This window comes from Nematolebias whitei, chromosome 12, assembly GCF_014905685.2.
Source record: "Nematolebias whitei isolate Nwh7 chromosome 12, NemWhi1, whole genome shotgun sequence".
Classification (NCBI taxonomy): domain Eukaryota; kingdom Metazoa; phylum Chordata; class Actinopteri; order Cyprinodontiformes; family Rivulidae; genus Nematolebias; species Nematolebias whitei.
This window is the reverse complement of record NC_056509.1, coordinates 45,645,167-45,668,886: the sequence shown is the minus strand read 5'-3', so window position 1 is coordinate 45,668,886 and position 23,720 is coordinate 45,645,167. Positions and strand designations below refer to the sequence as shown.

At 39.2% G+C, this 23,720-nt stretch overlaps 1 protein-coding gene across 1 annotated transcript in view; it reads left to right on the top strand.

Moving 5' to 3' along the window:
• Positions 1-2,034: 2,034 nt before the first annotated feature.
• si:ch211-243j20.2 (uridine-cytidine kinase-like 1) overlaps positions 2,035-23,720 on the top strand; it is a 33,042-nt gene continuing 11,356 nt past the window's right edge. Inside the window, exons 1-7 of the mRNA XM_037685960.1 lie at positions 2,035-2,150; positions 4,201-4,409; positions 7,991-8,097; positions 9,436-9,606; positions 12,112-12,183; positions 17,102-17,291; positions 17,494-17,555. Of these exons, the coding sequence (XP_037541888.1) occupies positions 2,062-2,150; positions 4,201-4,409; positions 7,991-8,097; positions 9,436-9,606; positions 12,112-12,183; positions 17,102-17,291; positions 17,494-17,555 (900 nt within the window). The 5' untranslated portion in view covers positions 2,035-2,061. The remainder of the gene's footprint in view (positions 2,151-4,200; positions 4,410-7,990; positions 8,098-9,435; positions 9,607-12,111; positions 12,184-17,101; positions 17,292-17,493; positions 17,556-23,720) is intronic.

The following is a 23,720-nucleotide window of genomic DNA, read 5'->3' as shown; positions in this document are numbered from 1 at the left end:
CAGCTCAGACAGAACCGGGACAGACTGGACTGCAGCAGGACACCTGAGCAGCGTCAGCATGAAGGGAACCAATCACCTGCACGAGGCAAATAAGGTTCATTTTTATCACTTGTTTGAGTAAAAACTGCATTGTTTTTATTTAAGTTTGCTACAATAAATGTTTTTTTCCTCTGAATATTGTTTAAAAAGCATAAAAAAATACACTTGTTGTTGCACAACTCATAACTAAAAATCATCTGTTCCGAAGAAGCATTTATAATAATGTCCATGATTTGTTTTTATGTTTACATTTTAAAAACCTGATGGAAAATAAAATTAAGTGATTTTCTTGTTTTTTATCTTTCTTCCATCTGGACCGTTTTTTCCTGCAGTTTCGAACATTTTGTATTTATTTTATATACTAAAACTCAATTATTGACTTTCAACGGATTTATTTATTTATTTACTTTTCAAAGAGTCACATTTTGTCTACCACCTAGATATCATATTAATTATAAGTATAATTGTATTTATAAAATAAAGTATATAAAATAAGGGAGAAAAGTGCTCATGGTCTATCAGAATTAATACTTTGTTGATTGAGTGTATAAAAATGTAGATTTAGCTAATTTATCTCAGTCTGTCCAGGAATAAAACCGAGCACAGCTTTCTTTGATCTTTCAGGTTGTCATTCAAGAATGATGCGTTTAGGTGCTGTGGGACAAACGTTTAGAGCTTGAGAGAGTGATTTGCGACAAAAGGATGACAGCAAAGGTCAAATGAAAAGTTTACAAGACAGTTGTGAGGCCAGTTGTGTGGTCTGGAGCCAGAGACATGGACAAAAAGACAGGAGAAAGAACTGGAAGTGGCAGAAATGAAGATGTTGAGGTTCTCCTTGGACAAGGATGGAGATCATCAGAGGTGCAGCACAGGTTGAACAACTGGGAGATAAAGTTAGAGAGGACACACTGAGATGGTTTGGACATGTCCAGAGGAGGGACAGTGGGTATATTGATAGAAGGATGTTAGAAATGCAACAAAGAGGAGATATGTGGATGCAGTTATAGTGAGGACAGAGGATGCAGAGGATAGAATGAGATGGAGGAGGATGATTCGCTGTGGAGACCCCTGAAGAGGGAAAAGCCAAAAGAAGAAGAACCTGAAATATGTTCCTGTACAGTATCACTGTTAATGTGTTCTTAAATTAAACAATTGTAAGCAAAATTTGATGCCAACTACCTCGTGTATTCATTTACCTGTGGAAACAGCCAAAGTGACTAAAGATGGGTCAAATAATGAACTTTTTGCCATTTTTCTACACACCACCATATTTATTTATATAATTACAACCAGCCAATTATGTGACTCAACTTTTCACGTGGGTTTCAAAAGATTAAAGTAAATGCTTTGTTTACGCTGAGTGCTTATTCCACAATCAGTATTTGTAAAAATACTTCAGTCACTTCTTTCAAACTGCACCATTTGATGCATCAGGATACCCTTTTTATGTTTGTCATCATATAGTTTGCAGCAACATGAGGCCTTAAAAAGACTTAATAAAGACTCAGTAAATAAAAGAACACAGACAGATCCCTCACGTGGACCAGGACCTTAAAGTTTCCACTCAGGAGGGGCAGGAGGGAGGTGGATTTGCACGTGGGTTCATTTAGCAACAAACTGAGCAACGGGCTGCAGTTTAAAAGCTTCAAACTTCACATTTTTCAGTTTGAAATGAGAGCAACACATCTCCAAAAAACAAGAAAATAAGTTTCTTAAAATAAAAACCAAGTGCCACAACTGAGATGTTATGAACACATTTTACACGTTTGTATGTTTTCATTTATTTATTTTTTGTGCTTAGTCTAGAGATTTTGTAGTTTCAGAAATTTAATTTTATTAAAAGCCTAATCAGGAGCTTGTCATTGGCTGGAAATTCAATAAGGACATGTTAAATTCTACGTCCCATGTTTGATTTGCTTTCGACGTTTTCCTTCAGCGGATTTTTTCCGATGACAGTAAACGCATCAGGACACGTCGCTACGTCATGACGCAGTCAGTGTTTGGTTTCCGCGCGGAGTCAATATGGCAACCACGAGCCGCGAAAGAAAACCAGGCGATGAGCCTCTGGATGAGGGGATGGAGACCGACAGGTCGGTGCTGAGGTGCGGCAGGTGAGGGCGAGGGATGAAGGTGTGCACGTCGCGTGGCGGTTAGAGATCCGCGCGAGCTCACTGAAGCCCGCTAACGCAGTTAGCCGCTTAGCATCTCGAGCCAGGACAGTCTGATGTGTGTCAGCGTGGCTGCGGAGCAGAGAACAAAAGAGAGACAAAAGATGGGAAGTTATAAAAATAAACACACTAACAGCGAGATTCTGACTGAATAACATTAACAGGTTGTTAACATCTTGACAAACCTGACCGTAATGTTAGTCGTCCCTCTTTCTGTGACAGTTATTTTTAGCTTTGTGTTGAACTCCCTTTAAAAAACGATATTTTTATATATATATTTGTCTTTGGTGAACCTTTTTGGACTTTAGCACATAAACGAGGCGTTTTAGAGTGCTCTGAAAAATTCGGCTTTATCTTCTATTGTTTATGATGAACTCTAACGGGACATGGACGTCATGTCCAGTTGTTGGGATGCTGGATTCAAGTCAGGTGTCTGAATCCGAACCAGCAGGACTGTTGGTGTTTACATTTACAAACCCTGCTCAATGTTGAGGAAGATTAGATTTTATTTACAGCTGCACAACATCCAAACTAGCTTATAAATATTTCAGAAATTTGTTATCGCGTGAAAAATATTTAATTGTTGTTACTTCATAAATAATTCTTCTGTTGTTACAACTCAAGAATGAACTTTTAAAAACTATTATTACTGATCGCACTAGTGTGGCCACCTGTAATGTTGCCCCAGCTCTGTTGAATCGTAAATAATAAAATATGCAGATCGTTAGTATGACCAAAAACTTTGTCAGCATTTAATTCTTCTCATGGATTTAAAATGTGCTCGTGAATTTTAAGAATATAAAGAGGCAACATGTGGACAGCTGTTCTCCATCGCCTGAACTTAAATGTGTCTGAGCTGCAGCCGTGCTTACGTTTGCATTTTATTTACCAACTTTTCTTTAAAAGCATTGAACCAAGTAGGCCCTGCCATTTGATTATTAACAACTAATTTAACTCTTAGACAATACAATGAAGAGGCTCTAAGGTAAAGTAAAGTGTTCAGGTTTGTGAGGTGTATTTTTTAAATAAAATAAGCCAAGTGATGACAGCCTTACTCATGTGATGGGTGACCCCGCTCGGAGTGCTGCGTCCTGGGCACCAGTGTGATTTCCTTGGGAGGGTTGGTAAGTTCCCCCTTCCTCCCACTCAACCACACTGACATTAAAGTGGAGAGGAGTTCAGAGAGGGGCGTTCCAGTCAACATGCTCCCTCTGTCTTCTCTGCACCACAACAACATATGTGCAGGTCCCTCTAGTGATGATTACACGTCAGCCATTTCAGTAAGCGGCATTGTTCAAATTTTTACCATCAAACTTTTGTGTGACTGTGTCTGTTTAGAAAAGAGACACTTTTACCGCTACAATTTCTTCAGGATCAGCCGGACCTGCAGATATATTGTAATAGCTAAAACGCCTGCACTGTAGCAGCCACTCGGGGTCAACCATGAGCTAAAAAAGGCTTTTCTGATGGCAAAATATATAAGATAAACACAAAAACTAAAGAAACATCTTCTGTGAAATAGTGTGAATGTCGAGTGTTGAATGGCTTTGATTTAAAAAAAAAAAAAGCGCTGAAGCTGAGCTAATAAAGCTAAAAGAAGCAGAACCCCAGACTAGTTAAGAGATTAAATGAAACGCACAAAAGCTAAAGGAAGCAGAAAGTTAGCTAGCAGAGAAACGCTTGATAAAAGTAGCTAAAAGCTGGTAGCTAGGAGCTAAACATTAGCTGAAAGTAACAAATTGTTAGCTGTGAGCTGAATGCTAGCAGCTAAAAGTAATTTAAAAAGATACGTAACGCTTAAAGCAGTTTAAGAAGACAAAAATAGAACACGTGTGCTGGACGATGTACTTTATGAAAATTAAAGTCTCATGTAGGAGCCGAACGTTTTGACGTACGAAAGGCTAAAGTAGCACCAAGGATGCTGAAGTAGTTAAATTCCAAAAAGCATTTAGAGAAAACACAAAAATAAAAACGAATGTTCCCGTCTCTCCAGTGGGAGCGGAGACAATTCCTTCAACAGTGTCTCCAATCGTGTCCCCCACTGTCCTCTGACGCCTTCTTTGACTCCCCGAAAACGGACGACGAGCCAGTGCAAGACCGAGCCTCCTCTCCTGAGGACCAACAAGAGGACCATCTACACTGCAGGCAGACCACCGTGGTACAACGTCACTGGGACCACCTTCAAAGAGGCCTTCGTCATCGGTGAGTCAACAAACAGCTAAAACAATCGTCAGAATTAAAACTGGTCTCTTTTTTTTCTTGGTGCTTGTTTTCTAAACCAGTTTTTAAAAAAAAGTTTAAAATTAATAACGTCAGTTTGTTTAGCTCGTCGTGTTGTCTTGTCATTAACTGATGGTCGGTTTGACCGTTTGTTGGACGTCGGCGGGTCTGTCCATCCACGGAACGTCATCTTCAAGACAATAAAACTGAAAACATCCACATGAGGACCCTGTCAGGATGATGGCTGAGATTTCTGGAAACAGTCAAATCTTTACAAGACCGCCACAAGCTCCTGCGTTTTGCTGCAAAGAAGATGACTCAAGTTAATTATTTAGTTTGAACAATTAAAGACTGTGTTGGTCTTTAAGGGTGCGAAAATTAATCCTTAAAACATTTAAATGTGACGAACACAACAAGAACAGTTTGCATTGGCGTAGAAAAGGTCATCTGAATTCTGAGTCCTGAATGACGGCTGAAAATTTGTTGAAAACGTAGAGCGGTCGCCTCTCTGCGAGAAGGTTGCCGGATCAAATCTAGAGATGCACCGATCCGATACCAATATAAAAACGTCTGGATCGGGTATCGGTGACGATGTGACCGATCCATGACTGGGCAGATCTATTCACTCTAACTCTATGTTTTGTGCTCTGAGTGATGTCACACACTAGCGAACTCACCGCACATTCGACAGCTACGTGCAATACGTGCGCATCGACGGTTCCAAGGGGTGACACTAAAACTTCCAGCTATAACACTACTAACTTAATCAAGCATCTCGGTATCGGATCAGCATCGATTGATACTAAATCCATCTCTAATCAAATCCCGGCCAGGGGCCTTTCTGGGTGGAGTTTGCAGGTTTGGATGGATGGATGGATGGATGGATGGATGGATGGATGGATGGATGGATGTGGATGGATGGATGGATGGATGGATGGATGGATGTGGATGGATGGATGGATGGATGGATGTGGATGGATGGATGTGGATGGATGGATGGATGGATGGATGGATTGATTGATTGATTGATGGATTGATTGATTGATTAGCAAACAGTAGCAAAAAGCTAAAATCAGCAAGACCGTTGCTAAATTTTCCATTTAATTCTATTTATTTAATCAGATTTAAAATCCCACTGAGATTAAGAGCTTATTTTCAAAAAGTAAACGGCACACAAAACGTTCTGCTGGTAGGAAACCTGCAGCCAAAGCTAAAATAAGCAAAATTGTAGCTAAAACCATTAAACAGTACTTTAATGCTAGCTTCAGTAACTACAAGCTAATATTATCACAGCAGTAGCTGCGGCACTGATGGTAAAACATAAATAAAGCCGCAGCACCGATCTACTAAATGAGCCGAACGTTTTGCTACTTGAATAGCTAAAATTACTGAAAGTTTTCTGCGGTCGAAGCTGGACAGAGCTGTGTGCATGCTGACCCTGCCTTCACACAGTTAGGGCGACCTCATCATTTTATTGAGATCTTTTTGGTGAGTCTCTGCCATCGTGTGTGTTTGGTGTGTCGGGAGTCGTAAAATGATTCTCTGTGGGCGCCTCTGCAGCTGGCTGCAGCCATGCAGAACAGAGCAGTAAAATATCTGCCTCAGGACGAGTCCCAGCAGCAGCTGAACGTACTCCGTGCGCGCAGTCATTGCTCCATGAATAAACCCATCCGACTGGCCTGAGTGAGGATACGTGCTAGTGGTGGACATCGTCTTTATTCTATCCATTATTGTCGATGGCCTGCAGCGAGCGGTGACAATTTCACACTCGGCTGTTCTGAGGCTCTGCGTTAAAGGAGCCGAGTGTTTCACGTAAAGAAACTGGTCAGAGCTCGAGTCGAGAGGAGAAACCCTGCAGTAAAGGTCGGCGCGCGACAGAGAGAGGTGCTGAAAAGAAAAGAAGGATGAACGAGCGGGAGAACAAGCGACGCAGCGTTCAAACCTTCAACCAGGGGTGTCTTATCGTGAGGATGCCGAGTCAGTTTCAGTTTATTTCTATAGCTCCAAGTCACAACAGAAATCATCTCAGGACACCGAACGGAAACATTCAGACATTATAAAAAGCCAATTAATAAAAGTTATTTATCTGAGGAAGCAGCAGGTTGTGTTGAATCTTCACTTCATCACAGTCTCCCATCCTGAGCAAGCACAAAGGAGACAGTGGAAAGAAAAAACTCCCTTTTAACAGGAAGAAACCTCCAGCAGAACCAGACTCGGGACGAGTGGCATCTGTATCTGCTTGGACCGGCTGGGTTTGAGAGGACAGGAAGGAGAAACAGACACGGACTAACAGGTCCAGGTGAACTTTCTATAGGAGGAAAGACAAAAAACACAAGATGGAAATAATGACAAATTCATTCAACCTTTATTTATACAGCTTAGTCCCATCGAGCCAAATACAAACAGGTAGAGTCGAGCAAGTAAAGAAGCAGCAGAGAGAGGAGATGTGGGCAATTTGTCCTCAGCAGTCTAATCCTATAGCAGCATAACTAAGGGAGGAAACTAAGCCAACGCTGACTATAGGATTTATGAAAAAGGAAAATTTAACCCTGATCTTAAAATTGGACAATGTGTCCGCCTCACGGACAGAAACTGGAAGTTGGTTCCACAAGAGAGGAGCCCGAGAACTGAAAGATCTGCCTCCCATTCTGCTTTTGGAAACTCTAGGAACCACGAGTAAACCTGCAGTCTGAGAACGAAGTGCTCTGTTAGGAAAGTGTGGAACAATAAGATCTGTAATGTTGAGATGGAGCTAGGTTGTTGAGAGCTTTGTAGGTTAGAAGTAAGATTTTGAATTCAATTCTGGATTTGACAGGGAGCCAATGGAGAGAAACTAAAAGTGGAGAGAGATGATCTCTCCCAGTAACTCCAGTTAAGACTCTGGCAGCATTTCAAATCAGCAGTTTTGACCCAAATGGCAGAAGAGCAGAAAACTGGTTCCACCGCTTCACCCAGAGCAGTTTATGTCACATGAGTAGCTGTAAGTGATTTCTCTTCCCGTGCACTCATACACGTGTACGCTCACAAAATCGGCTCCGTCTCACCTCAGTGCCACCTGGCAGGAAGTGCTGGCCCTGTTCCCAGGATCCTGAAGGATTTCTGCAGTTGTTTTAAATCCTCGAGGTCAAAGGAGACCGATGGCTCCAGAATAAATTTAGTCGCTTTTATTTATTTGTTGTTTTTTGTGTCTGGCTTCAATAAAAAGAACTGCAGGTTGGATGTTCGGAGGACTCGTCAGGACATGCAGACAACAGATTTATTATTGTGGCCTTTGATTGGATGGTCATTACAATTTTACGTGCGTCTTTGCGCATGAGATTGTGCGTAACGTTATGTCCACGGTTTGACTAAATGACTCCACTCATCATTCCTTAACATGAGCTTGTCTAAAACACTGGCGTAACAGACGACGGGCGACGTGCACTCCTTAAAGAAATGCTGAGCCTTTAATATTACACGTATTTAAAGCTTAACCTGTAATTCTAAAACTGTTTAATTCCTAAATATATTTCTGATAAACGTTCAGATTAGTGATGGTGTTCTTGTCCTTCCTGCTCCTGTAGGTCTGTGTGGAGGAAGTGCCTCTGGGAAAACCACTGTGGCCAATAAGATCATTGAAGCGCTGGATGTTCCCTGGGTGGTTCTGCTTTCTATGGATTCTTTCTACAAGGTAACAAACCCGGCTGGCAGCAGCTCTGCGTGTGGAAATAAACATTTAAACAAGAGCTTTGATTTGTGTTTCAGCTGTAAATGTGGCTGCTTCTCTCTCAACAGTTATACTTTTGCTGGAAGTTTAGCCACGAGTACCCTGAGAGTTAACTTTAGATTTTGATTCAAGAACATCAGCCGATCGTGAGAATTTTTGTTCTGCTAGATGCAGTATGGATGATGAGTGCTGAATGACTGCGCTGAAACTGAGTTCTTAATGCTGCGGGACTCTCTCCACAAGAACAGAGAAAATTGTTCTCTCTCAAAGGGCTGTGAGAAAAGGATGATGTCATAAGAACTTTGTTCTTGTTCTTGGCACCTCGAGAAAACAATCTTCTCAGTTCTTGCGGTGTAGCTTTAAACCTAAAAGAAGCAAACATTAGCTAAAAGCTAACATAATAAAAAGTCTAGGTAAAAGCTAAAAGTAGAATTATAAAAGGCTAAACTTAGTTTGTTACTTTTAACTTTTTATTAACTCTTCGGCTACTTTCAGTTTCTAGGTAACCTGTTTTACTTTTAAGCTAGCTTTTTAAAACTTATAGCTTTAACTAGCCATTTGCTAGTTTTAGCCATCATTTTGCTGCTTTGCTTTTAATTATCCCTTTGTAGCTTTTGTTTTAGCTAGCCTTTTGAAACTCTTAGCTAGTTTTTTGCTACTTTTAGCTTTCAACTACCTTTTATTACGTTTATGTTTTTGCATGTGTTTCACTTCTTTTGCGTTTTAGCTTTTGATGCTTTAACCTAACCATTAGCTAATTCTAGCTTCTAGCCTGTTGCTGCTTTTAACTAGCCTTTTGCTAGTTTATTTTATTTTATTTTTTGCTAATTTTAACGTTTAGTGTTCTGCTCCCTTTGGCTCTCAGCCAGCATTTTGTCCTTTTTACCATATAAATAAAGATTGAATGAATAAATTAATAGTGTTGTACTCCTTTTAGCTTTTAGCTAATGTTCTGCTTCTTTTAGTTTTTCATAAGAACTTGCGTTTTCTTTAAACGTACTTTTGTAGTTCTGTTAGCATCGCAGTAGTTTGCACCGTTTAAACAAGTAGCTAAACGAATAAAGCTTGCTCTTTTTTTACAGAAGAAACTAGAGATGCTCTTAAGTTAAGGTTTTGTCATTTGAAACATTATTTCTTCTATTTCTTCATCACAGTTTTATTTACTTTATCTTCTTGTAACAACCATCTTTACGACTACCGTATAAACTGAGCCAAAAAGCTAAAGTTCCTGCTGGTTTAAATTGATCTGAGCAGAGGTGTTCTCTTGTTTTATCTGTGATCTCTGGTCCGTTAATGTTTCAGGTGCTGAATAAAGAAGAGCAGGATCTGGCTGCTAAAAACGAGTACAACTTCGATCACCCCGACGCCTTCGACTTTGAGCTGCTGGTCAACGTCCTCAGGAAGCTGAAGAAAGGAAAAAGCATCAAAGTGCCGGTTTATGACTTCACCACTCACAGCAGACGCAAAGAATGGGTAAAACCTCACAAACGTCACAGTCGAGCTTTTTGTTTTTCACTCTACAGGTTTATTTTGGATAGATTTTACTCACGTTTGTTCATTTTAAATTGGGAATATTGGTCACAAGACCAAATGAAATGGTTACTACAGCCCTTTCTTTACTTTTACACAATTCGTTATTAAAAATAAACATTATGTTTATTAATTATAAGTAGAATCAGTTAAAAAATTAATGCTACAATGTTGAATGCAAGTAATGACATAATAATTAAAACTAACAGGACAGCAGGACTGTTTCAGTAACAAATCCCTGAACATGTCGGGGGATAAATTAGTCGTTTGAACTGATGCCAACTGAGATGCTAATTTGCTAATTATTAGGGATTTAGTCCACAGGACATTAACCACTAAAACTTCTCCATCCAGAAGCGCCATGAGGAATCCATCTCTTAATGTAGCGCTCTGACATATCCTCACTCTTCCTTTACAATGTAATTTCACGGCTCGGTGGCGGAGCACGTCGTGGGAAATCGCCTTCCTTTGACTCGTGACGCTGGAATCATTTTATGGGTCTTTTATACAACGATGAATGTAATTAAGTTTCAGATCCAGAGAGTGGTGTCAGATGGGAAGGCCAACAAGCCGCAGCCTTATATACTCCGTATTCCCTCGGTGTTTGTCTGTTTGCTCCAGTTATTTGGATGGACAAGAACAAGCAACTCTTTTAATTATTTCATTCTGATTAAACTGGAGGTTGGAGAACAACTGCATCATTACCTCCCAATCAAGGACATTATTTCATCACATAAAACACTCCTGGTTTTGAAAAATGTTCTATCAACACTGCTGTCATCCTCTTCACCTTCCTTTTTTGTTCTTCCTCTCATTTTTAATTTAAAACAAGTCTTCCTCCTATTAACTTTATAATGAACCTAGTCCTAGGAAGGTGATGAGGATATGACAGACTGTACTGGGCAGAAGTTCCCCAGGCTTTCTGGAGGAATGTTAAAGTTTTATTTGGACATTTGCTGCTTTTTCAAATCAGCTTTAGTTCTTTCTCCGCACTTAACTCTGACTTATGCTAGGAAACATTTAAAAAACACAATTCAAGTGGTGATCCAGTGTTTTGCATAATTATAGGACATCTCAAAAAACAAACCGATCAACGTTGGGAGTCAGCTGGATTGCAGACAGCTGCTTCAGCTGACTCTAGGGAACAGAAAACTGTCTGCAACTCTGCGTTTCACACATAATGAGATGAAGTTTGGTGTCGCATTAGTCTGAGCACTGAGTGTGCAAAGTATTTGTACAAAACATGCAAAGCAGTGAAATGCATTCCTTTAAGAAATACTACTTTATTTTTTCTTCATTACGTCAAGCGTAACTGTTTTATCAGCATTAAACTTTATTTGTCTGAAAATTGCACTTGGAAGCAGCCTCTCAACCTAAAGTTGTTTTTTAGCCATGCAAGTCTTTTTTACTTACCTACTTACTTGACTTATGTACTTACTTACTAGTCTACTTACTTACCTACTTACTTACGTACTTGCGTGCTTACATACTTACCTACTTACATAGTACTTATGTACTTACTTACGTATTTACGTACTTATGTACTTACCTTCTTACTTACTTTCTTACTTACGCACTTACGTCTTACTTTACTTACGTACTTACCTACTTTACTTGCATATTTACTTACATAGTACTTATGTACTTAGTTACATACTTACTTACGCACTTACTTATGCACTTACGTCTTACTTTACTTACGTACTTACCTACTTACTTGCGTATTTACCTACTTACATAGTACTTATGTACTTAGTTACATACTTACGCACTTACGTACTTACTTACGTATTTACCTATGTACTTACGTACTTACTTACGTACTTACTTGCGTATTTACCTACTTACTTTATTTGCGTATTTACCTACTTACATAGTACTTACGCATTTACGTACTTACTTACATATTTACCTATGTACTTACGTACTTACTTACATACTTACATACTTACCTACTTACTTTACTTACGTATTTACCTACTTATATAGTACTTATGTACTTACTTACGTACTTACTTGTGTACTTACATACTTGCTTACTTACATACTTGCTGACTTACCTGCTTATATGTGCTTACTTGCTTACCTATGTACTTACTTATGTACTTACTTACGTATTTACCTATGTACTTACGTTCTTACATACTTACTTACGTACTTACGTACGTACTTACTTACTTACGTACTTACCTACTTACTTTACTTACGTATTTACCTACTTATATAGTACTTATGTACTTACTTACGTACTTACTTGTGTACTTACTTACGTACTTGCTGACACCTACTTATATGTGCTTACTTGCTTACCTATGTACTTACTTACGTACTTACTTGTGTACTTACTTACGTACTTGCTTACTTACCTACTTATATGTGCTTACTTGCTTACCTATGTACTTACTTATGCACTTACTTACTTTACGTACTTGTTTATTATTTTTGCAGAAAACAGTTTATGGAGCCAATGTGGTCATCTTTGAGGGCATCTTGGCGTTTGCCAACAAAGAGCTGCTGAAGGTAAAATACATTTCTTCTTACGGTGCTCTTGAATGTTGCAGGTAAAGTTTTCACTTTTTTAAATCCTGTTTTTGATCATTTTAGTCTTTAAATCTGAGATTTTTTCTCCTTCAGTTCTCAATTTCATGACTCAACCTGACCTTGAAGCAGTTGATGCTGTGGCACCAAATCACGCAGAAATCTTGCATCCCTGATTGTTTTTGAAGATTCCTCTCAACTGTTTAGAAATCTGTTATTATTGCTCTGTTAGATGTGATTATTAATGCTGTCAGTTTGGAGACAATCAACTGAAAATCCACATAACACTGATAATAAACACAATCTTGCTTTAATGGAATTAAATCAACTAAATCAAAAGTGTGAAATAAGACGTTTCCTTGTTTGCCTGTGACTGACAGGCCTCAGCAGCAGCTGGATTTGTCTCTTGTCAAGGCTCATCTTGGTTTTTACTGGTAGTTTGGGTGCTGGGACATTTATAAAGGCAGTCTCGTATAAACAGAGTAAGTCTTTTCATCCTTGACACAAAGTCGAGCTCATTCTTGGTGCAGGATGGTCTCAGCCAGGGCCGTCCCTTGTCCCAGCTGTTTTGTGGGGTTCATGAACCAAATCTTAAGCTGCAGAGTCTTCTTTCTGCTTTATGCAGATGATGTGGTTTTGTTGTCATCTTCAAGTCCCGGTCTTCAAGGTGCACTTGGGTTTGCAGCTGGAATGAGAGTCGGCCCCTCTGGGTCTGAGGTCCTGGTTCTCAGCCAGACAAAGGTTTAATGCTCCCTCTGGTTCGGGTTCGAGTCTTTGTCTAGAAGTCTCTTTTATGAGTGATGGCAGAATAAAAGGAGAGATGGGGCCTTATCTGCAGTAATGAGAGCATTGCTCCGGTCTGTTATGGTGAATCCTAAAGGCATATTTCATGTTTTATTCATCTTTCTACCTTCCAGCCTTCACCTGTGTGATTGTATGATGTGAATGACCTAACAAAGAGATTTTGATATAATCCTCAATAGGGTTCCTGGCTCATCCACAATGGTCCTGGATGATGGAGCTCCTCACTTCATCTCTAAGCCTGAGCCTGGCGCTCCGTAGAATTCCAGGCTCAGCCTTAGAGATGAGGTGAGGAGCTCCATCATCCAGGATCATCTTGAAGTAGAGCCACTGCTCCACCACAGGAGTCAGGTAGTTCAGTCATCGGTCTCCTTCTGGAGGTTTCCTGGGCACATCAACAGAGAGGAAACTCCAGGCTGAACCAGAATTCACTGAAGGGATATCCTCTCTGGTCTTGGAACACCTTGGGTCCCCGTGGAGGAGCTGGAACACGTCTCTTGGGAGGGAGGGAGGATTAGGGTTTCCCTCCTGGACTTGTAGCCTCCATGACCCAACCTCAGATGATTAGAAGTAAATGGACATGTGGATGTTTCATAGTTGGGTTGTGGTTTGTCCACACATCTGTTTCTGTTTGGTCAGATGTTTTTTGGACTTGACCCTGAAACCAGAAACCTTTGATTACCAAAGTCTCTATCTCTCTGTTTTGTATCTTTCGTCTTTAGGTATCAGTTAATTCTGACCAGCAGAAACTACTTTCCATTCAAGGTTTTGATCCGCAACTCATTTCTGTCACGTCTGTTCATTCTCACTTCCCTGATCGCACTTGGATCCACAAGAGACAGTATCTGCAGAGTTTTCTCCTCCGGCTTTGGTTTAGTTTTTTATCCAGAGCCATCCTCATCTCTCTGCCGACTCTGGGTAACATCTTCAACAGCTGCTTTAACCCTGATGCCCTCTGGGGCTGCAGACTGGCAGCTTTCACATTCTTTCTTTGTCTAGAGACACTGCTGTAGAAAGTGGTTCTTTAAAAGCCACAAAGAGGATTTTTCCTTTCCTAATCTTATTTTTCTTCTCCTTGCTTTACTATTTATCATCAAACGTGTAATTTTGCAGAAATATATTCTCATTTGAGTTGCATTTTATAGCAATATTAGCAATACAGAAAATGTTTAAGTGATTTCCATTTATCAGCACCTGTGCAACGCCAACACCTCAGATCGATAAGACTTTATTTTGTTAGGATTTAGTTTAATTAAAATGTTTTAGATTCAGTCTAATTCTTTTAAGACAAAAAAAAATCCATATTTGTGGAAGTGAAGACTTTCAGGGGACATTTATTTGCTTTTTTTTAAAAATACTTCTGACAGAGAAAATCTATTAGAATAAAATGGAGGGTTTTCTTTATGATAAATGAATCCTGCTGCTATACTTTGTCTCCCCTCTAATGGTGTGTGTGTGTGTGCATGAGTGCGTGCATGTTTATATTTGTGCACTGGACTGTGGTGATAAAGTAGCCGCCTCTCTTGAGACCCATCTGTGTTGCTGATTCCTCTCTTATTCAGTTAATAACAGCCATTGTCTGCTGTGATTAATTGTGTTTTGTGTAACTGAAGCTCATTTTAGCTTCATCTCAGGTTTCTGCAGACGTCTGTCTTAGCGAACTGATACGCTGCAGCCGAACCGACACCGAGCCAGGTGTTTTATCATGTAATAGAAGATGTTGAGGTAGATTTTTGGTTTATAGTTAATGTTTTTATTGAAACAAACTTGTTGTGGGCAGTAATGCAATTGACATAATGCCAACAGTAAAGTTGCTCCGCCCACGAGGAGATGTAACCCAGGGTGAGCGAACCAACAAACCAGCAGACAAGCTGTAATGGTGGAGGTATTGAAGCTCAAGAATTTACAGTGAAATTCAGAATGTTTAAGAGTGTAAATTGTACATTACATAACTTAATGACACTTTGTACAAAATCAGTTTAGTGTTGACTGATCATAGTAAACAAAGACTGAACTGATGCAACCAGAAGTTACAACATATATCTACATATAAAACACACAAAACAAAGCACAGCTAGCTTTAAACATTAACTTTTAATTTAATCATTAAGTATAAAATGTAGTTATGACAGAAAATGGAGGATTTACCTGCAGTTACCTTCGTACAGACGAACATGCGGTACTTCCTGTTTATAACGGTTCATGAGGTCGGCTGCAGGTCTTTATCATCTTTTACATTTTTAACAAACAGCAAATCAATTTTGATCATTCTCTTAAACATACACATTGATCTGGCATTTTTAACATCACTCTCCAGATTATTCCATAATATAATTCCTTGGATTGAAGTAGACCTTTCCTTCAAACTACTTCTAAATTTAGATTTCACACATATCTCTATGCCCTTGAGATTATAAAAGCTCTCTTAACAAAGTTTAATTGGCTATTTAAAGGTAATGTGTTATTATGAGCCTTATATTTAACTGATAAAATACTTTATCAAATCATGGAACTTCAATAACTTCAGTTGATAAAATAAAGTACTTAATGGGTGACTGAAATGCTTTCTAGTGATAATTCTTAATCTTCTTTTTGTAAAACAAAAATAGGATTTGTAATAGTTTTGCACACTTTTCCCCAAACATCAATACAATAGATTAAGTGTGGAACAATTATTGCGTTATACAACATATACAGAGCTTTATCATTCAATAATTCCCTTACTTTGTACTGTACTGCAATAGATTTAGTTGTTTTTTATTCTTATATAATTTATGTGATGTTTCCATGTCAGTTTTTCATCAATAACACCCAAAAACTTCACCTCACTAACTCTACAAATCTCAACACCCTCGACTCTAAATGGAACATTGACAGTTCTCTTTCTGTTACTGAATATCATATAGTTAGTTTTATCAAAGTTTAATGATAATTTATTAAGTTTAAACCAAGTTTGTACTTTTACAAATTCTGTCTGCATCAACTCCAACATCCATTCTATGTCTTTACCCAAACAAATAAATGTGGGGTCATCTGCAAATAGAACACATTTAAGGAGTCCTGACACATTTACCAAGTCATTCACATTTAAAATAAATAACTTTGGTCCAAGTACAGAACCTTGAGGAGCTCCACTAGAGATCAGATTTTTCCAGACTCCATTTAAATTTTGGAAATGGAATAAACTGTATTCCACCCTCTAAACTCTCAGGGTAACGCTGTCTGAATTACATGTTCCCCGCTGACAACGCTGAACCATTTTTTTTGGTGATTTTTCACAAAGTCCCTCTGACTGCAAAGCGTTCGTAATGCAAAACCCCGACAATGTTGTCGGAGGAAAAGGGGCTGCAGCTCCTGCAGGTAAGGGGCGTTTCCAGGGCTTCATTTCTAAACCGATAGATGCCGGAACGCAACCAGCTGGGGTGGGGGTGCGTGTGTTCTGGGGAACGCGCTGTTCACAAGACAAGAACCTGACAAGTTGTTTAATGACATAAAATATATTTTGTTAGCAAACATTTATTAAACATTACTTCTGTATTTTCAAAAAAAACCAAAACATCAATATAGTGCTTTGACAAACTGAAAAATTTTGTTAAAGCGAAATAGGAAAAGAGGGGCAGGTATCTCTCTTGGAGTTTATACTCTTTGTTGCATGCGCACTGTGGCTGACAAGCATCCAGAGCGTCATAAAAACAGCAGCGGAGGTGTTGGAGTTATTGATCGTCTCAGCAGCAGAGGGGAGCGACACAGTTCAAGAATGGCTCCCAAAATGACAAGGCAGCCATATTTTGTTCATAACTTTATTATTAGTAAGCCTGAGAGTTGCCAGATCCCAGCAAACAGTTGCCGGAACGCACCCTGTCAAAATAAGGGAGTTCCTGGACCTTGTTCCCGTAGGATCCGACTCAAATTAAACACTGGGCGTTTCACTTCAGGACATGTTGATTGGTCAGTTGCTGACGAGCCTGCTGGATTGATTGACAGACGACGTCATGTCAACTGGACAGCCTTTAAATAGTTCCTGACCTTCTAAAGCCAGTGTTGTGGTAAATGTCACACACTGGAGAACTGACGTCTCCTGTTGCTGTCCTGTTTGCAGCTCCTGGACATGAAGGTGTTTGTAGAAACGGATTCGGACATCCGCCTGATCCGGCGGCTGAAGAGGGACGTCTCCCAGCGAGGGCGGGACATTAACGGCGTCATCAAACAGTACAATAAGTTTGTGAAACCCGCATTCGAGCAGTACATCGAGCCCACGGTGCAGGTTGCTGATATTGTGGTCCCTAAAGGTCAGTGGTCCTACACAGACATAAAACACGAGTTTTTCTCACAGTGTGCACACTTCTCATGCTCGATACTTGTCCCTTAATGAAGTCTTAAAAATAAATCTGTATATTGACGTTTTTACCATAAATTAACTTTATATGTCATATTTAGGTAAATCTGGTTAATTGTGGGTTATACGTTTGTCTCAACATTGTTTCCCTGCAGGTGGAGACAACTTTGTGGCTTTAGATCTGATTGTTCAGCACGTTCACAGTCAGCTGGAGAAGGTAAAGATTCCCAGTTATTCCTGAACTTCTTTGTTTTTACCGAATCAGCTGAACGTTTAGTTGATCTTAGGGCTGGACGATATGGCCAAAACCGTTATCACGATATATTTCTTACTTTCGGTCAATAACGATATAATTGCGATATTGATATAAACAACATAAAAGCCTCAGAAAAACTGTACAAATAAATTAATGTTCACCTTTTATTTGTGTTTAGCCTTCAAAAAACTTGACGTGCTTTGGAGCCTAGCCTAGCCTGCTACCGCTGACTCCTTCGAGCTGTGGTGTACGTCACCACGCATTTACGTAGTTTTGTCGCAACTTTTTCTGTTCGGGCTGAAACGGAAGCGGCCGCTTCCACCCGAACAGAAAAAAAAAGCGTCAGTAAAACGCTGTAATCATATCAAAATATCGAAAATGTGCTTAAAACTCATATCACCGTTATTCAATAAAAGTATATCGTGATATATATCTATATCGAATTATTCTCCAGTCCCAGTTGATTTTCGGTGTTTCAACACTTACCATGGTCAACCAGCTCATGAAAGGAAAACGAAGAGCAAAGTCTGGAGCTGCTTGTAGAAAGAGTGGAAATATGTGAACGTGATGATGATCTGTACAGAGTTAACGAGAGAGGTTAACTCATTTATGATATTTACAACAGTCTCTCGTTTATCGCAGGGTTTTGTGGCCACGCCCCCTCCACGATAAGTGGAAAACCATGAAGTAGGGATAGTAATACAAATAGTAAGCATAGTAAGTAGTAGTTTATTGTAGTATTTATATATATGTCAAGGCTTAATTAATCCTTCCTACACTCTTGCAATATTCTAAACAATGTTTATAATCTCTAAACGCTCTAAAAGAGTACAGGATGTCATGATCTCCGCTCTGCCACGCCCACTTCGCTGCTGCTGCAATCACACTCGTCACCTCCCACTCTCCCTCCTTCTGTGTAAATAAACAATTTAAATACTGTAACATTTTAAATGTAAATTGTAGAGAAGAGAAGCGCAGCAGGACATCAAAGGGTTAACTCTTCACGAAGCCGTTGCAGCAGGAGAAGTGTGTGCGTGGCAGAGAGCGGAGATCGTGACAGGCTGCAGGAGGGAGCTTCCCCCTGCACTCGTGGGCTGCACACAGGTGCAAAGTCATTTAAAATAATTTGTTTTAAATAAACAATCCATGGCTCATCCATCAATCAGACAATTGTCATGTCCGATCTTACTTTGAAAACTGTGATAGAGCGAATCCGTGAAAAACGGACCGTGAAGTAGCGAGGGACTACTGTACTGTGAACGCAACTAAATCGATACAAAACGAGCAGCACGCCCGACGTCCCCCGATGCTGATGGATTTAAATAGAGAATGTTTGTAGTTCTCTAGATGTTTTCCTCCAGCTTTTCTGGACTGCAATTGAACAGAGAATATAAGTTAACTTTAATGTTTTTGGTGCAAGATGTTCAAGAGGGTAGGAGATTTGCCCGTGAGTTCAGCACACAAAAATGGAGCAGCTCACTAAAGGTGAACAGCTTGAAACGCTAAATTGTCGTTCTGGTTGCTTTTGTTTAAACCTACTTGGGTTATTCCTTAATTAAAAATATTATTTTTGAAATGTTCAAACTAACCATGTAGGTTTTTATTCTTTCTGGGAGTTTACGCAGTCTTGAAAATTTTAAAACGGTGTGGGAAGTGACTTTTAGTGTTGTTCAGGTCCAGATAAATATCATAAAAATAAAAGGTGTTTCTAGATTCTAGATTTGTGACATGACGTGTCTGTGATATTCATGATGTCATGAAGGAAAATTTAATTAATTGTTCAGCAGATGAGCGTTTGCAGGCCCATGTATGAAAACTTTAATAAAAATATTTATTTCAAGTTCATGCAAGAGGCTCTTTAGTTTCTCAAGATGCTGAAATTTTAATTTTGGACCCATTCTTCTGTTCTCACCCCATCTCGTCTCATTAATGTTCCCTCCTGAACTTCAGTGACCTCAGTAAGACAGCTCTTTAGTAGTTACCTGAGATTAATGACGCTGTAAGGAGCAGAGAGGTGTCGTCCATCTTTCTTCCTCCCAGTCTGCTGTCATCCGCTCACTTTATGACCTACGACTAACTGCGCTCCGTTCGTTCATTCACGGCACCAGCAGAACCCATCTGTCAGAACCAGTGGAACACGGGGTGGAACAGAGAGGTTAGCATGGAGCCGTCTGAAGCTTCTCATGGCAAAGTGCAACATGAAATCCTGAACTAAATCAGCGGTGCAGCTGGAGCTTTCCAGATAAGTTCATATGTAAATGTGAACAAAGCACTCACCTGAATGTTACAGACTACCTGAGGCTGGCTGAAGTCTGCAGGTAAGCAAATGGCAGAATCAAACAGGCCGAGGATTTTGGAGAAGCTGAGGTGGAAATTAAAATGTCAACCTGCTGCTGACAGCCAAAGAAAATAAAGAAAACTAGAGAAATTGCATTTCCTGCAAAAATGCGGTGTGGCTCCTTATAGCTGAAAAACAGCTGGAATTGAAGAACAATCCCAAGTTAGCAGAAGAAGAATAAAGATAACATATTTGCTGAATTACGTTTAAATAAGCAGAAATCAGCACAAAATTTAGGTTAAGTTAAAAAAAAAAGCTGAAATTAGCAACAACAACAACAAAAAAACAGCTGAAAAGTAGCTAAAAAAAAAGCAGAAAGAAGTTTAAATTACCAGAATGAAGTGGAGAGCACATTTTGGCTGATTTAGGCAGAAAAAAAGTTGAAATGAGTGCACAAAATGTGGAATTAGTTGAAAAAAAAAATAGCATAAAAACAGCTAAATAGTAGCTGAAATAGCAGATAAAGCTGAAACTAGCAGAAATAAGCTGAAAGGAGCATAACAAGCTGAAATTAGCAGAAAGTAGTTAGAAGAAGCACAAAAACATTGTAGTTGGCAGAAAGATGCTGAAACGAGCACAAAACAGCTGAAATTAGCTGAAAAAATGTTTAAATTTGCAGCAGGAAGCTGAAAGAAGTTGAACCAGAACAAAAAGTGAAAGGAGCAGCAACAGGTTGTGAACAGATCTAAAGATGTGAAGGAGGTAAAATGAGTTCAGTTCATTTTCTATGAGGAAAACAAAATGGCAGAAAAGGCTAAATATTTCAAAAAGCTAAAGTTGCACCAATACCTAAAGTCATAGCAGGATTGTCCTGAAGGAGCCGAACGTTTTGATTTGTTGAAATAGCACCAGAATTGTGGAACGAGAAAGATGCAGAAAAACACATGGAAGAAAAATGTTTCACAAAAGAGTGAATGTTTCACAAACTAATAAAAACACGTCTGTTAAAAACAAATATCGGGGATCGACACGCACAAATTTACTAAAGCTTCTGCTAAACCAGTGGGTTTACTGCTTCAACCAGTCTGAGCGTAAATAAGAACCAAAACAACAAAACTGTCAGACCACTCCGGACGTCACCATCGTTGACTGGTTTTCGTAAACAAATGCACAGTAGGTCACAAATTTAGATAAAAAATTATAGATTATCTTTATTAAAATTAAAAAAACACCACACAGATTAGATTGTTTATTATTTTATTTTTACTTTTTGACCAAGGTAAAGGATTTTGCTATGAGTATCTTTAAAATGAAATAAACAATTTAAATATTGAGGTCAAAGGTTATACGAGGTCTAACCTTGTGTGGTTCGTTGCTGTAGATTTCTGTATAAGACAGGAGCATAATGTGCCGTGTTATTTTAGTGGTTAATCAGATAATTTTATTAATCTTGAGGTGAACACATGATTGTCCTAAAAGGACCAAACAATGACTGGACATGAGTAGGCCTGTTGTGATAAACAATACATCAATTAATCGCATGATAAATGAAAATAATCAACCTCATTTTCATTTATCAGCTTTATCGTTTCTTCATGTCTCTTTCTACTGAAGACACTGGATGAGAAAAGGTTCAACTCCGGTGTTCTTCACTGACCCCTCCCTTTCTCTTTTTTTCTTTAAAATCTGTTTTAACGATCCAAAATCACATTTTTGGATCGTTAAAAGCAGCTAAGCTGAGAAGCTAAGCTACGAGCTAAGCTAACAGGCCGACCTCAGGGAAAAACCCTCCGTCTTGTTTGAAGCTCCAAAATTCACGGTTGAAACACGTGCCTTCGTGTAAAAAGTTGTTTTTCTCTGCAAAAAGAAGCTGAGAACTAGTTTACCTATTTTTTTATTTTTTATTAAAAGCTTTGTGTGAAAAATGCTATGCTAAAGAGCTCAAACCACACCGAGCGTCCGCCATTTTGAGGACAGCCCATGTCACGTCAAGGGGCCTCCCTCCCATTTTTCTAAACGCTGCTCGCTCCCTCACTATCCATCCTTCGGTTCAAACTGTCTTATACTCCCATCCAGTGGTAAAAAAAACATACTACACAAAAATTAACCAACATTTCCTCTTAAATTTGACAATAATTACTAATTATTGTCAAATTTCAAACAATGTTATCGTTTATCGCAATAATTTCTGAGACAATTAATCGCCCAGCAAAATTTGTTATTGTGACAGGCCTAGACATGAGTGAAATTTAAACTTTAATATATATTGTAAGAACCTATTGTGTTCGATTTTGTTGTTTGTTTGTTTCTATACAGCAATCAGAAGACATGAGGATCTGGGGAAAAATCATTTAAAATGTTCTTTATGCACAGCGCACCATGTAACGAAACGATGTAACGATGAAGAAAATGTTCTTAAAGACTTACCTTTGAATAATGATTCAACCATTAGACATCGATCCATTTCTTTTCTTAGCTTCACATTCGAGTGTTGAAGATAATCACACAATATTAATATTTTAAAACATCTGTCAGTTTTCAGATCTTCGTTCAAACCAGTGTCTTCTCAGTAATAAAACTTATTAACGCTCGTCAGCTTGTCTGCTTCATTTCGTCCTCATTTCTGTGAATTTATGTTAGAATAACAAAAAACCTTTTGAGTAAACGTCAAAGAGAACTGCGTGCAGTCAACGGTGTTATAAATGACCTTCAGATGATTCGGCTGTATATTTTTCTCCTTTGGCTTTATTCGCTCTGCAGCCACGTTGTTAAACTGACTTATAAAACTGATTTCACTCGTTTTATTCGCAGAACAAAAAGAAATGAACTCAGTAAAACGTGATAAATGGTGCTGTTAAACTTTCCTTCTCTCAGGCATTAAATTAACGTTCATGGTTGGTCAGTTTGAGTTTAGAGTCATACGTTTCAGCAGACCAACATTTATTTTTGCTTTAAATCTTTGATTTTTTTTTTCTCCATACCTCTTATGTTTCTCACACGCTGTGTGTTTTGTGTGTGTGTTTGTCTCTTTGTACATGCACGCCCCCTCCTTGCCTGGCTGAATGCTGTGTGACCGTTCCAGCGTGAGATCAATGTGAGGTATGACTGTCATCACAGCATCTCTTTTACCGTGGTCGTTAACGAACTCAACCTGTTTTCAAGGAAACATCTTGAAAACAGAAAAAAAAAAAAACTTTAACCTGCTAAGCCGCTGCTTTTCAAACTGTGGTCCAGGTACTACTGATACTACTAGAAAATATGGCATCAAGTATTTACAACTTTAAGAAAAAGCGAATGAACCAACATGAACCAAACTAATGTAAAGCTAAAATGTAGAAATAGACAAAAAGACGAGTGTTTCCATCAAAATAAAAGCTTTGCTCTAAGTGGGAACCACTTGAAACTCAAAGTGAAATGAAAATGATTTCAAGAACCCCCGTGATAACCGTGATGGATCATCTAACAAAGTTAAGTCAAGTCCTCTGGACAGGTCCCTTATCCAAAAGACTTCTTCAGTCTGAGGAGCTGCAATAAACTCAGTCTCTTAAATAGCACCTTCTCATAGTGGATCAACCAGTTGCTGGTAACATCCAGAACTAGCTGTTCACGTGATCAAGGAGGACCTTCAGTCTAACGACCGATCGTTAGTGCCTTGATGGCTGTTTACTATTCACAGAAGGTTGAGTGAAACTAGCAATCACAGCATTGTAAGAGGGGGACAGTTGGACATGGAGGCTCCACCCTGTTTAATGATGGACAGTTTCTTTTCACAAAGATGGCCTCCTTTACTCCTCTCTCAAACTATCCAGGATGTGAACATCTTCATCCCTGAAAGAGTGACCGCTGGC